Source organism: Scyliorhinus canicula, chromosome 7 (assembly GCF_902713615.1).
Source record: "Scyliorhinus canicula chromosome 7, sScyCan1.1, whole genome shotgun sequence".
NCBI classification, from domain to species: Eukaryota; Metazoa; Chordata; class Chondrichthyes; order Carcharhiniformes; family Scyliorhinidae; genus Scyliorhinus; species Scyliorhinus canicula.
In genome coordinates, this window is record NC_052152.1 from 171,490,961 (window position 1) to 171,506,543 (window position 15,583).

At 46.0% G+C, this 15,583-nt stretch overlaps 1 protein-coding gene across 1 annotated transcript in view; it reads right to left on the minus strand.

The window, feature by feature from the left end:
• Positions 1-15,583, minus strand: part of LOC119969537 (collagen alpha-1(XIV) chain-like) — a 200,277-nt gene that overhangs the window by 150,539 nt on the left and 34,155 nt on the right. Inside the window, 5 exon segments of the mRNA XM_038803265.1 lie at positions 1,817-1,978; positions 5,511-5,675; positions 8,267-8,386; positions 10,736-10,891; positions 14,960-15,157. Coding sequence (XP_038659193.1) covers positions 1,817-1,978; positions 5,511-5,675; positions 8,267-8,386; positions 10,736-10,891; positions 14,960-15,157 — 801 coding nt within the window.

Here is a 15,583-nt window from a genome sequence, read left to right on the forward strand (position 1 = left end):
TTTCAGCCACATCACAAACCCCAGCACTTTCAAGGACTTTATTGTCACAAGTAGGCTTACATTAACACTGCAATGAAGTTATTATGAAAAGCCCCTAGTCACCACATTCCGGCACCTGTTTGGGTACATAGAGGGAGAATTTAGAATGCCCAATTCACCTAACAAGCACATATTTTGGGGCATGTGGGAGGAAACAGGAGCACCCGGATTAAACCCACGAAGACACGGGAAGAACAGGCAGAATCCACACAGACAGTGGCCCAAGCTGGGAAAGGAACCTGGGACCCTGGAGCTATTAAGCAACAGTACTAGCCACTGTGCTACCATACCGACACATAATGCGCGTGAAAATTTCAAGTTTTCTAATGTTGGACAAGGCATATTTTTTCAGTTAAGCCCTTGGCAATTATGGATGCCAGGAAGGCCATGGGTCCATGATACCAATGTTGCTCCGAATGGGAGTATTTGAAACATTCACAATTGATTTTGCAATTCAATCAATTACAACATTATTGAACCTGGCAGAAGGTAACATAGTAGATTTTTAAAGGTTTGAAACATAAACAAAGTCCTGAAAACCTGTTAATCCCATGGTATAATGCGGAGCAAAGTTTCTCTCTCCTCCGGGAACATACCAGTTGTGCCTGAGAGAGTAACAACTTGACTTAACCATTGGATTTATACTGCGGCAAAGGAGAATATGAATGGATGGCAGATGCGTTCAGCCCCAAATTTAGACCCCACAGCTTCCCCAGTCATTTCACAGTCAAGTGTTTTGATCCCTTCACCAACTAGGTTATTTAACGGTTTGTCATGCAGCACTAAATTATGGTTGACCAAATGGAAATTAAATAAAATGACATTTTTCAATGTAATATGTGCTTTGTGAATTCTGCGCTGCATCTAGTCACAGCAGTAAGAATCCCCGCCTCCAGGTGAAGTATCATTTTCGATCCATTCAAGGACAATGAAGTGTAAAACACAATGGCCCTCAATATTCCAGGAGATCCAGTCCACCCAGAGTGCTGCACCCCAAGTATTAGATACTCGGCCATCTATATGGCCAGGGTAAGTCAGCACCAGTGTGTGCCTTGAATCAGCCAGAATGTGGTAGTGTGACATGCCTCCCAACTGTGTACATGATATCCCATAGAAACTGGTCTCCTTTGGAATTATTTCCATTTCAAAGCCTTGTTATAGACCGAAATGAGACTCATACCAGCTCAGATTTCCATTGAGGCCGATAGGGTCAAATTCGCAACATACTCTGGATCGTCCCGCTGGCACAGGAAGATCCAGGCATGCCCTTTCCCTGCAAAAAGATGAAAGCAAAACAAGGAGTGGAATTCTAGCAGAACCAAACTTCACCCTTTTTCTGAGACTCAATTCAGAATTCCACCAGTGTTTCCCCTGGCCCCAAGCAGAATTCCGAGACTACTGAACGATCCAAGTAGCTTTTATTCTTCACCACCCCATATACACTACACTACTATGCAATGACACAGAACTTCACTGAAAAGTTATGTCAATATGTCACTCGCAAGCCATATTTTTGAATTAAATCATCACTTCCTTTTACATGCTTAAGATAGAAGTGCAATGATATTTGAAAGGCCCTATTGATAGTTTCCAATGTAAATGAGGCAGCTGCACTGGGTTTAAGATTGAGATTTGAATAATGAGAAGGTCAGAGGAAGGTTCCTCCACTCAGTCCAATCGTGGAATCTAACGAGAGACATTTCATTGACAACAGGTTTGTGTAGCAAAGGAGAATAAGTTGCATCTTTGAAGAAACGCAATGAATTTAAATGATTACTTCTTGCTTTGGTCGCCTTGGTCTTGATCTGTCCACATAGAATCTTGGCAAGTCTGCCACTAAGGGAGTCAAGAAGACTAAACTCTTGTACGTTGTGCACATGGAGTTCAAGTGGATCAGATGCGATTTGTTTCAACTCAGCTTCATCAGCATTCTTTACACCTAAAAATTAAAAAAAAACACACCACTTAAATCAGCCAAAGGAAACAGTGGCCGGAATTTTCCGATCGTTATGATTTACTTTTCCTGCCGGCAGTGCAACCCCGCCAGCGGATTTCCCGCAGCATGGGGTGGTTATAATGGGAAATCTCATTAGCAATCGGCGGGAGGATAGAATCCCGCCACTAACACCGCCGAAAATCTCACCCACTGTCTTGTGGCTCATTCAACATCGCTTCAAAATCCAGGGATGGTGATACCGACACTCGCCTTTGCAACTTCCTCCATCCACTTCTGTTGTTCTACTTGCGGATGCTTTTGTATGTGAAAGGGAATGGTACCTGCCCCTTTGACCTGACCCCCTCCACCAGGACCCAGAAGGGAGGAAGCCTGTGACCTGTTTGCCTACTTGATCTTTCTTGCAGCAATGCTAAAAGACAACCAGCGAGATTCTGCTTTAAGAGTGGTAACATCATGGAGGTTTCCCTCTCTCTCTGCCGCATCCATCCAATTCCCTTACTGAATTAAAATCAGGGCTTTTGTTAGTAAGTTATACAATTCAGAGAACGTTTTAAAAACGGTATGAGATTACATAAATATTGAAAAATTTGAGAAAATTAATCACATAGTTATAAAGGCATTTAGCCAATTTTTTCTATCTGGCCATCTCAGATTATTGGGCATTGAATGAGCCACTGTATCCCTCAGCGCAAGAGGTCACTCAGCTGCTCCATGCACGGGGAACGCCAAGGGAGCAGCGAGAGCACCAAGGATCTGACCTGGGTGAGGCCAGACAGTGTGGGGTCTACAGTAGGTCAAGAAGGTGCAGAAAGAGGAGCGGGAGCACCAATGGAGTGTTGAGAGAACTGAGGACCCTTCCTGGGTGAGGCCAAAGATTGTGGGGCCTACAAAAGGCTCAGAAGGAGCAGTGAGAGGAGCGGGAGTTCCAAGGGAGCAGCAAGAGCACTGGGGATCTGACCTGGGCAAGAGAACAGTGAGAAGGAACAGTGAGAGGCGTGGGAGCACTGAGGGAAAGACGAGAACATAGAAGATCACCGATGCTTACTGTGCCTAGAGAGTGATATCACACTTCAGAAATGACCTAACTTACAGGCAGGCAGATGACTGGTGGACGACGAGTGTTTGTTCAACCCATCCTACAGCAGAGCCTGGTCTCCAGTCATCTCTGATTTCCCTGCCAATGGGCCAACAGCTCACTCCATTGGGACCATGTGGTGTGGTGGTTGGTGTGCAACAACCACCCCACATTAAAATAATCCACGCACAGGCATATTCACCCGTACACCATCTCACTCCCCAAAATGAATTTCGGAACTTGGAGCGTCAGAGCCCTTATGGACAACCCAACAGCAACAGACTTGAATATCGAACCGACATCATAGCCCGGGAACTCAGGCGCTACAACATCGACATTGTCAACCTGTAATAAATAACCCATGACATAAAGAAAAGATAGTGGTTCGTAAGGGCGCAGGCGACTCAGCAACTCACCAACACCCATGACATGCACAGCTTCTTCAGCAGCCTGGGACCTACCCAGAGCCAAAAACAGAGAGGCACTCATCAAAGACAGAGACAGTCAACGCCCGCTACAGAGAGCACTTTGAGGACCTCATCAACCAAGACACAGCCTCAACACATGTGCTCTTGATGCCAATTCGCAATACACTACCCACCACCATGTCAGCACAACCCCAGCCTGCCATGAGGTCGAAAAAAAGTCATCCTAAAATAGGGCAGAGAGGCACTCTTGACACAAATGCACAACCGATGCACCCTTGTCTGGAAGGAAGGCAGCCTGCTGGGAGATTCTAGGGACACTGTAATTTTGATAATTTCAAGAGAAGTGACAGATCCAATTACAGAAATTACAATGGGATTTCCCTGCTGTCGGAAAGGTCATCGCAAGAATCCTTCTCAAACACCTTCCCCCAGCGGCTGAAGAGCTCCTCCTCGAGTCTCAATGCAGCTTCCACCCATCAGGAGGCATTATGGATATGATCTTCAGCGCACAACAAATCCAGTAAAAGTGCAGGGAGCAGCAAGAACCTCTGTGTATGGCTTCTTCAATCTCGCAAAGGCCTTCGACACTGTCAAACGTGAGGATTGAGTAAGATCCTCCTCTAATTTGGCTGTCCACAAAAATTTGTCACCATTCTCCGCCTGCTCCACGATGGCATGCAAGCCATGATCCTCATCAATGGATCCACCACAGACCCAATACGAGTGCAAACTGGGTTCAAGGAGAGCTGCATCATTGCACTAACATTCTTCTCGCAGCAACGCTCCACTCGTTCACCACGACGCTCCCCACTGAAGTGGAGCTAGCCTACAGGACAACAAGGAAACTGTACAACCTCTGATGCCTCCAGACCAGAACCAAGACCACCCCAACTTCTATCATCAAGTTGCTGTAAGCAGATGACCTCTGTGTACACACTCAGAGGCCGAGCTACAAACCATCATCGACACATTCACCAAAGTGTATGAGAGAATTTGCCTCAGATTAAACATCCGGAAAACAAAGGTTCTCTACCAGCCTACTCCTGTCACACAACACTGTCTCCTGACCATTAAGATCCACGGCGAACACCCGGACAATCTGGACCATTCCCCATACCCGGGTAATCTTCTCTCCACAGGAGCAGACATCAACGATGAAATCCAACACCGACTCCAATGTGCCAAAACAGCCTTCAGACGCAAGATGAACAGAGAGTTCAAAGATCGAGACTTCAAATCTAGCACCAAGCTCATGGTCGACAAAGGAGCCACGCTCCCTGCCCTCCTGTATTCATCAGAATCATAGACAATGTACAGCAGACACCACAAATCCCTAGAGAGATATTATCAACATTGCCTCCGCATAATCTGCAAATCGACTGGCAAGATCGGCGTAACAACACGAGTGTCCTCTCCCAGATCAATATCCACAGTATTGAGGTGTTGGTCATGCTTGACCAGATGCAATGGGCAGGCCACATTATCCACATGCCTGACATAAGACTCCCTAAACAAATGCTCTACGCTGAGCTTCGCAATGACAAACCATCGCTAGTCGGGCAGAGGAAACGTTACACAGACACTCTGAAAGCCTCCCTAAATAAATGCAGCAACACCATCGACACGTGGGAATTGCTTACCCTATAACACACAAATTGGAGAAGAAGCATTAGCGAAGGTGCCAACCACCTTGAGCTCCATCGAGTGAAGCACATGGTGGTCAGGTGTAAGCAGCAGAAAGAGTGCGCCGAATCCATAGCTTCCACCCACCCATGTCATCGGTCACCATCTGTCCCACCTGTGGCAGAGTCTGCGGCTCCAGGATTGGTCTATTCCGCCACCACAGAACCCACCTCCCCAGAGTGGAAGCAAGTCATCCTCAACCCTGAGGGACTCTCAAAGAAGAAAGAGGAAGATATCCCTCAGAATTGGTGTAAGGTACATGTTGAAGAGTAATTATGCACTTCCGGATTTACCCATGCAGTAAATATTACTGAAGGTTTATACTCACCAACAGCAAATATTTCAACGCCGGCATTTTTCAAGCTTTGAGCTGATGTGTTGACATCATCCTGTGACTTCCCATCAGTAAGCAGAATTAGGAATTTAGCAGCATCTGGTCGAGCACCAGCTGAAGGTTTTAGGTTGTGTTTGAAAACATGATTCAATGCAAGAGCTAAAGAAACACAAACAGTGAAATCCATTTACAGAAATACAGAATAGTTGAAGACTGGTATCAGTGGCTCATAAACCAGTAACAAGAGAGCACATATTTGGAATTATCGTAGAAGGACAAAAGGGGAAATTAGAAGATCTTTCTTTCTGACAAAGGATTATTAGAGTACAGAGCATAGAAAATATGATAAAACACTGAGAAAGTCAGGCACTATCTGTAGAGAGAGTAAGGTGGGGATATCTTATACTGAACTCTCGTCGGAACCACATGCAGGGCTTAAAGCTAGAGAGAGAAGTCTGAGTGGAATAAGAATTCTAATGGCACGAGAAGGGAACCACAGCAGAGAGATGGACGAAGATCCTGGTCAAAGTTGTGTGGAGGCAAAGACAGTGTTCAACGTCATGTCCAGCTCGAAATTCATTAAAAACGGGGGTGTACGGAGCAAAGTTGATTTTACGGAGGTTGGATTGTTCACGGCTAGAGATGTAAAGGTCAGAGAAAATAGTGCAAATTGTTGGAACCAACAATTCTACGGACACGTGCTTGTAGGATTAGAATAGCGGTTTTAATATACTCACAACAGAGCCAGCCTATTAGCCATTGAACTTTCGGTGAACTGGCCGGCTGACCATGTGGCACTGAGCTTTTATACAGCAGCTTCCGGGGGAGGAGTCCTGGGCAGAGCCAAGGGAGAAGCCCCATACAACTCGAGCATTCCCTGAGCTACTCCCCCTGGAGGACAGGTAGTGCAACTGCACTTACAATACAGACACATGTATACAGATTACAATCCGGTGTGAATCACATTCACCACACAAATACAACAAGGCGGGTGATTAGAAGGAGAGATGGGGCTAGAAGAAAATTATGGGGAAGTGAGATCAGGAGAGATGCTGGCATGAAAGAATCATGGATGCTTCTAGTTACTTCTAGCTGACAGGAAGAAAAAAAGCTTCTTGTTAAAGCATCTGATGATATGAAAGATGAAATGGAAGTAAGTACCCCAACAGCTCAGAAATGAAATTTGTCAGTGATGTTGAATAAGGAGGGCTTAACGTCTCATCTGAAAGGCAGCACTTTGGACAGTGAAACACTTCCTAAGTGCTCCAAACGTACGAATTAGGAGCAGGAGTAGGCCACGTAAGCCTGCTCTGCCATTCAATAAGATAATGGCACATCTGATTGTAACCTCAACTCCACATTTCTGCCTACCCCCGATAAGCTTTCGCGCACTCATTAACCCATTATCTAGCTACCTCTATGTTAAAAGCATTTGAAGATTTCTTAGCACTATGTTGACAGTGTTACAGTTGGACCTAGAAGCCAGTGCCCTGGGGCCATATTCAGGGAGTCAGACTTGCCGGAGCTCCAGACAGGAGCGGGGCAGATGTCTTAGTTTCTGCCTCGCTGATGGTGAGGAGGTGGATCCTATTAGGTTGGAGGTCAGTTGCTCCATCTTGTGCCTCAGTATGGCTGAGAAACGTAATGGAGTTTCTAAGCCTAGAGAAGGTTAAATTTAGATTAAGTTGGAATGAGGAGGGGGTTCATATCACATTTTAAGGAATTAGCCTCAGTCAGCAGCTAAAAAGTGGAGGTGGTTAGTTGGTTGATGAATTGTTTTCGGGTTGAGGGAAAGATTGTTAAATGTTAAATATCTGTAATGTAAATAATGTAAAGAATTTTGAAAAAGCTAACAAAAAGTTTTATTAAAAAAAAGATTTAGCCTCTTAAGGCTTTTGGTTAAAATAAATGGGCTACAATTGCCAGGTCTTTATTGTGAAACTACAGTGATGGTTGGGAATGGGAAATTTGGTGGGAGGAATTAAAGGAGGCCTCCCTGGTCCCTAGCCTCCAGCCAAACCTCAGTCACTGCTGGGATAATCCTGGCTGTACCACCTACACACTTAATTGCCGCTTGCTGTTGCCTGGTGGTCAGAAGGGACAAATGACCATTTACGTATTTTAATATTTATGATGGTATGTTTACTCATTGTCTGCTGATGTTTCATCCTGAATTAGTTCTTGACAGATTTATCAGTGGTGGTTTGTCATTGTCTTCCACTCTGAGGGGCAGGATGAGAAGGCAGCTTCTGAGGCTACCTCAGCTGGATCTGTAATTGACCAATGCTGTTGACGTTATTCTGAGCCACATACTAGCCACCTAGTCAACTGAGTTAACCGGCCCCCATAATTTCTATGATGATTCTTGCCCAATCGTGAATAGTTTTATCAACTGGATTTACCCTCATTAAAGGCAACGAAGAGTCATTTTGCATAGAGTCTTTCATCCAGTATAACAAGGAAATTACTACACTGCTCTATTAATCAAATAGAGTATTAATCAAACAGATCCTCGAATACCAGAATCAGAGTTAGAAAAATAGTTAGCTTGGTAGACAAAACGGTAACAAAAATTTGAAAATCAACTTAATGATGGTCAAAATGGCTGTGTCAAAACTACCAGTATAGGTATATTAAAGTCTTAAACCAAAGCAAAATAGATGTCTAATAGTCTTGAAACTTCAATGATGTCGGTAATTTGGCAAATATATAACCTAAAATTAACATTCAAAACTACTTTGATTATGTACCTGTGTATGTGTTGCCTCCCTTGTAGCGTATTTTTTGAACTGCTTCCAGAACTTCATTTGTGGTGGAATAAGTATTCAGGTCCCACTCTGTCCTTGGTTCGCCGCTGTACTGAGTTAAGCCTGTTTTAAGAACAATCATCTTTAACAATGAGGATGTTATGTTACTGGACATCACATATAACCAGCCCTCCCACGACTGGTTTTCCCATGCTGGAAGCGGCTTTCCTTTGGCTGCCGGTAGAATCTCCTGGTCCTGCTGAAGTCAAGGTTAACTTGTACATTTCACCTGTCCCACCGCCAGGGAACTGACGCTTTTGCATTTTCTAGTATGGGAGTGATCAAAAACTAAAACCAAGCATCCTGTTGTTGTGCCTTTCTTTTCATTCAAGGCTTTTGAGCATAATTATAGAAGCACTAATGTTGTCCGATCCCTGACCAGCTGAATCAGCATGGACGATGGAGGGCTTTTAAAATCTACAATTATGCTAAATTTAAAAAATTAATTCAATATTTATTTCAGTTTTAAATCAAAACAGGAAGTACTGAAAAACCTCAGCTGGCCTGGTAGCATGTATGGAGAGAGAAAAGCAGAGTTAACGTTCCACGTCTAATATGACTTTTCCTCGGAATGTCTTCAGAATTCGGAACAAATTGGCCTTGAAACTTTGGGCACGATCTAATGAAAAAGCAGCAGAGTCCCATTTTGGGCAGGATTAGCGGGGTCGTTTGGAGCGCCAGGAATGACACTGCTATAGAATGGCATTCTGATTTTTTTTTTGGCCGTTCACCAGTGCAGGAAGCGATCGGGGAGCCATTTTTAAATTATGCCCTGATCTCTCGACCCTGGTTGCGACCCCCGGAACCCCCCCAATGCCCCAACTCATCTGTTGGGGGCGTCCTTGAGCCTCCCACACCCCACCTGATTCCCAGCACAGGGACAATGCCGCTTGGGCACCTTGGCACAGCCAGCCTGGTACTCTGGCAGTGCTGCCCAGGGCACCCTGGCATTGCCAGGCTTGCACTCAGGTGACACTGTCAGGGTGCCCAGGTGCCAGGGTGGCAGGCTGGCAATGCAAAGGTGACACCAGCAGTGCCAGGGTGCCTCCCTGCACAGACTCCAACCACCCGGGGGCCTTAGATCGCCTGGAAGACCCCCCTTCCGCCAAGCGCCGTTCCACCTAGTTCCAGGTTCCACCAGGAGAACCTGGCTGCGGTCTCCTTGGTGAGGCCGATAGATCTTGGGGGCCAGTTAGTTTGGCGAGACATAGCTAAGTGAGTTGTACCATACAAGTCTGGATCCTATCCATTGTGGACAGGATCCAGATCAAAACGTCTCGTTAGATCTCGCACGACGTAACGACCGGAAAAAGGCCTCTCGCAGCATTTACTGGCCGTGTCCCGCCCCAACTCCGGTGCAACGCGGACGGTAAATCGTGCCCCTTAACTCTGTTTCTCTCCCAACAGGTGATGCCAGACTGGCTGAGCTTGGCCAGTGTTATCTGTCATTATTTCAGATCCCCAGCATCTGCAGTATTTTGCTTTTATCATCGTGTTTATTTCAGTTTTCCTGCATTCCCATGTTGCGTACTCTCCTTCGAGGAGATTGAAAGGTCATTATGGATTAGGCGAGGAAACTTCAGCATAGTACTCAGCTGCTGTACAAAAAGGACTGTATCAGTCCTGGTTCAGGGCTGGTTTAGCTCACTCGCTGGCTTTTAAAGCAGACCAAGCAGGCCAGCAGCACGGTTCGATTCCCGTACCAGCCTCCCCGGACAGGCGCCGGAATGTGGCGACTAGGGACTTTTCACAGTAACTTCATTGAAGCCTACTCGTGACAATAAGCGATTTTCATTTCATTTCATTTTCAAATGATCACGTACAAATCAAAAGGCGGCTTTGTTGTTGTGAAAGGAGTTGCTGAGGCCTCATCAGGAGTAAAGTTAGCATAACCCCACCTAATGCCCATGGAAGTGGGCATTAAAACCAGTCAAAAAATGGATGAAAAGAACAGCAACATCCCTTGCCATTATTTCCAACCATCAAAGCACTATGGTCCTGAAATTCCTGGGCCTGTGTGGACAATACAAGAATGTACGTCTGGCTGGGGGGGTGGGGACAACATTTGCTCTGGACCTGGTTCCATCATGTCCCTGCCCTGTTTACTTTTGTGTCTAAATTTCAACAGATGAAAGGCGCTTCTTACAACCAAACCATAACAGCCGCACCCCCTCCCCCTTCGACCCCACATCATGATTACACCCCAAGAAATGGGAATGTTGGGACCATACCCTCACACCAGAGATCACATCCATTATACCTTGATGCTGTCGGGGAAAGCAGACATTCTTGAAATTATTATCCTCAATTACATGGGTGCATTAACTCATCTCTTTAATTAAATAGAAGAGATGGTAAAGGAAAACACGTTAAACAACAGTATTAAATAGTAAGCAACTCTGCAGTACTTACCGATTTGAATTCCATTCATAGCAACGTGAAAAGGTGTAATTAAATTTATCAAAAACTGACGCACCAAACGGAAGTTTAGTCTGCCAATACTCCAAGACCCATCGATTAGAATTATAATGTCTGCAGTGGTACTCAACTGGCACTTGAGCCGAGATCCTGCAATGTTATGATAATGGTCTTTATTTTAACTATCAGTTGAGACAACTCCAATGCTGCTACAGGTAGAAGTATTAACAAAGATTAAAACGGTAGACAGAGAGACATCACCTAAATGTGTTAATTTTTCATGCATTTTCATTTAGCTTCATATTACAAAAAAGTTTCAGAAATGATACACTATAATTTTATTGTCATAATCTGAGCTACAAACATTGGGCTGACTAATACACGAGTGGGGGAAGGGGAAAACGGGCAGCACACGCTCCCCTCACCCCCCAAAACCCTGTCTCACTGTCATAAAACCCCTGGAGCTGCTGGCTAATCTGGTTGGTCGTCAGCTCCATCAATCCCAACAGCACCAGGAAGGCACCAAGGGCCACTACCCAGACTGCTGGGGGAGAAAGGACCCAAAGCCTTGGATCCCTGTAGCTGATAAGTCCAGGGTCCTGGGCTGTGAGGGTTTGGGTACGTTAGGGAGAGGGGTAGTAGTGGAGGGGTTTAAGGGAGGGAGCAGGTAGGAAGGAATTGGGAGGGGGTGTCAAACCAATGGGGGGGGGGGGCTAGCCCGCGATTGGCAAAGGACAGCCCATGGTGAGTGAAACCCCCCTCCCTTCCATGGTCTTTCTAGCCCTTTAACAACTTGAGGTATAAATTCAGGCTTCCCATTCCCCTTCACTGTCCACGCCAAATGTTTTATGGCATGGACAGCACCTCATCATGGCCAAATGCCTTGATATCTGTTATGTTTTATGGGGCTTTGCTTTTACTTCACAGTAGACAATGGTGAGCCAGGTTGCCACACAGTAGGTTATTTAACCAGTTGTCAGAGTTTATTGCAGAGGTGTTTTGGTTCACAGTCTAAGATGGAAGAGAGGAAAATCTCCCAAGTGCCTCTGATGATGTCACCACATAATCATGTGACATGCTATACAGAAGGGCATTGGTTACAATGCATAACAATAAGAAGCCATATTGACCTTAATTATTCATTTAAATATGGCAAGCAAACTGCCAATTCCGGCACCCACATTATGGGGGATAAGCGTGGGGGTGGACTGGAATGTGGTGGGATGGGTCACATCAATCGAACCAAATCCCTCCGACCTTTTGGATGCCAGAGAGTCTGACTTCAACTCTTCAAAAGCTACATCTCCAATAACCCAGGTGTACTATTTTTCAAATTTCCTCTGCTCACTTCCTCTGATCAACTTAAAGGTATATGTCCATTAAACATCCATGGATCAAAATGACAATGACAAAGTAAAAGAAATGGGAAATAAAGGAATCATCGAGAAGGGCTCTTAGATGGTAAACATTAGAAATAAGGTATAGTTTTAAATGAGTTTAATTTAATATCTCTGTGTAAGGATGGGTAAACCTAAAGTTATATTCATACTGGGCCGAGTGGCCTCCTTCTGCACTTCTAGGATCCTCCTTCTGGATTCTATGGGTTGTTTCAGTTCCAACTGTGCTTCTATAGTGCTTAGACAGTGTTACAGTGTAAAAGGTCAATACGTTTCCAGAAACATAAAGTTGTTGCTGAGCAACTAGGGACCGTATTTAAGATCGAGAGGCTTTTTGAATTTAGTTTTAGCTGAATTTGTTTGCAGTTGGAGATAGAACACCAGAGAGCGATCATCTCACAACTCTGCCAGAAGAAAGGCTGGACAGGACAAGAGGACTGCAAATGACAGACGGAAAGGACCAGATGCAATCTAGATAATTAGGTAACTGGGACAGAAAGAATGTCTTAGGAAGACTGAAGTGAAGTGAACAGAGACCTTGGGCGGGATTCTCCATCTCGGAATGCCTGGAATGTGTTCCCCGATGGGGCGGAGAATCCCTGCTGGTGGCCTGAACATGTTCCATGCCGCATGCCACTAGGAGCAAGTAAATAAATACATCTGCCCTCCCATGATTGTCCGGTCCCCACAGCCGGAAATCACATACGTGGTTCACTTGTGGTCTCTACAATCGTGGCCCTGGCATGGTGGACATCTCAATGTCGAGCAGCACTCAAGCAGCACTTGCTCAGCCAATCCCAGCCAGCTCGCAACAATGGCGCCCAAGAGACCGGCCCCAAGATTCGTGGATGCTGACCTGGGGAGTCTGCTAGACGCCGTGGAGGCCAGGAGGGATGTCCTATTCCCTCAAGGGTCCAGGAGGGTTAGCCATAGAGCAGCCAGTGCTGCCTGGGATGAGGTGGCAGCGGCTGTGAGTGCCGGGAGTGTGACCAGGAGGACTAGCCTCCAGTGCAGGAAGAAGGTCAATGAGCTACACCGGGCAGCACGAGTGAGTAGACACCAACACTTCCCCAACCCACACCCCCCCTAGAACATTCCACCCCCACTGGAGGATCCACCACCCAACTCTCCATACGACCCTCGACCCCCAACCCTCCCTCCACCCCCTCCCCCTTCAATCCCCCCCAACTTTTCCTTCAGACACACACCCTCCCACTACTGTGATCCACACGTGTGGCTAACAATGCCCTCTCTGTGTCTCCTGAGGAAAAGCTCTCCCACAATTGCCAGGAGATGGTCCAGATTGGCGGCAGGGTGCCGGACATCAGAATCCCCACCACCTTCAAGGACCGTGCACTGGAGGTGAGCGGTGTGGCCGAGGACAGAGCGGTCACCCTCATAGAGGCTGGCAGACGTCCCAGAGGTGTGGAACCACCGGGCTCCACCCAGAGGACCTGTAAACGCGAGTAGTGATTGCCTTACTGACTGACCCATCCCTCCCACTGACCACATGTCCATTCTCCCACAGGTCCTCCAGCCGATGGCACCAGTCCATCCCAGGCGACACCTTCTCCTACCTCCCAGGAGAACACCTCAAAGGAGAGCTCCGAGGATGCCACCATAATAGTCGCATCACGGCTGTCATTCCCACCCTCCACTAGCGCAGATACACACACCTTGATGGGACATGTTGGTGGACAGGCTTCTGGGGTACAATCTGGTGAGCACCACATTGCTGCTGATGTACATCACATGGAGGCAGGAAGCCCCAGGTGAGACAGCAGTCGGAGGTCTGCTGGATCCCAGGGCCCAGCTGGGCCCCAGCCTGATGCTGAGCCTGTGGAAGACGTCATCCTGGAGCTGATGGAGATGTTAGGGTGCGGTCTTTAATTCATTAAAATAGTTATCTGCTGCTTGTGGGCAGGGAGCCTTGCCAGCACACTATCCTGCCTTTGGGAAAATAGTCCGGGGACAGGAGGAAGCTAGGAAACTGGCACGCTGGCACAAAGTTCTACAACCATCCATCTAGGCCACTCCATTCAATCCAAATTACAGATCTGGAGAAAATAATTAAATAATTTCTTTGCCAGGTTTCACATCACCTCCATTAACTAATGTGAATGGAGAGAAGATAATACAGGCATACACTTCTCCATGCCCCAGTCCCATCTCTTCATCACGTAAAGCTCCATGACTGGTTTTGATCAATCATAATTCAACTAAATTTTACAGCACACATTTAAGTGCATAGATTACAAAACAGCAAAAGCTTGGAAATGTCTTGTCGCGCTTCAGAAGTTGCCTCCAGGGTTTCTGGTGTTTTGGTAATCAGCATGCAAGTCTTTAAATTTTACAAAGTTTTATCGTGATAAATTGAAGGAACGCAGTGCCCAAACAAAGCGACATAAAGTGAAGCAGAGGTTCCTACAGGGTCACAACTGCAGCTATGTTAAAATGCATGTATCCAAATTGAGCCAATACCCCTAACCCAACAGCAGTCTGCACAGCTAATGATGCACAGCTAATGCTTTTGCATGGCTTACCCCTGCCCATTCCCAATCCCTCCAACCACGGGTAAAATATCAGAAGGGGCTGCATGCGGCCCCGGAGTGGCTATTAATTGTAAAGCTTACTGTGCCATCTCTGTCGAGGGTGGGAAGGAATGCAGAGGAAAACCCACCCACTGAACTTTATGTACATCCCTGTCTTCAAACCTACCAGCAAGAGAATGTAAAATCCAGTTCATACAATATAAATCTATATTGTTGTATGCTATACATTTCAGCTTGAACAATGTTAAATTTATACAGGAATTCCTCACCCGTGGCTGGCAATTCTTCAGGTACACGTTCTTCCTTTCCTTTTTCTGGTACCATTTTCCTTTTATGTTTAGGCAAAGCCTGAGTTGTGTTTATCAGCTGTGGCGTTCTTCCACTTTCATTAGCAGTGACCCTCAATTTCTGCTTCTTTTTATTCGCTGACATCTTATCGGCTGATTTTCTTCGTTCTGAACCCTTCACTGCAATCATTCAAAGGAACTAAGACTGGCATTTATTCTAAACAGAACGTGATCTTTTCTCCCAATCCCCAAATGGAAATGTATTTAGTGTAAAATACCTGGTTGGACATCTGACAAGTAGGATGAGATATGACCGTGCACTTCGACTAAAGATGGCGCCGGAGTGAGGCGACTTCTTGCAAGCTATGCCCAGCATACCCTCTAATTCTACCTTTTACTCTCGTTCTGTGCGCCTAAAACTTCATTCTAACTCTTTTAAACTCTCCAACAATGTTCTAAGTCAATTACTTATATCTATAATTCCCGCTGGCTCAGAAAGGCAGCCAGCATAATTAAGGACCCTACGCACCCCGGACATACTCTCTTCCACCTTCTTCCGTCAGGAAAAAGATACCAAAGTTTGAGGTCACGTACCAACCAACTCAA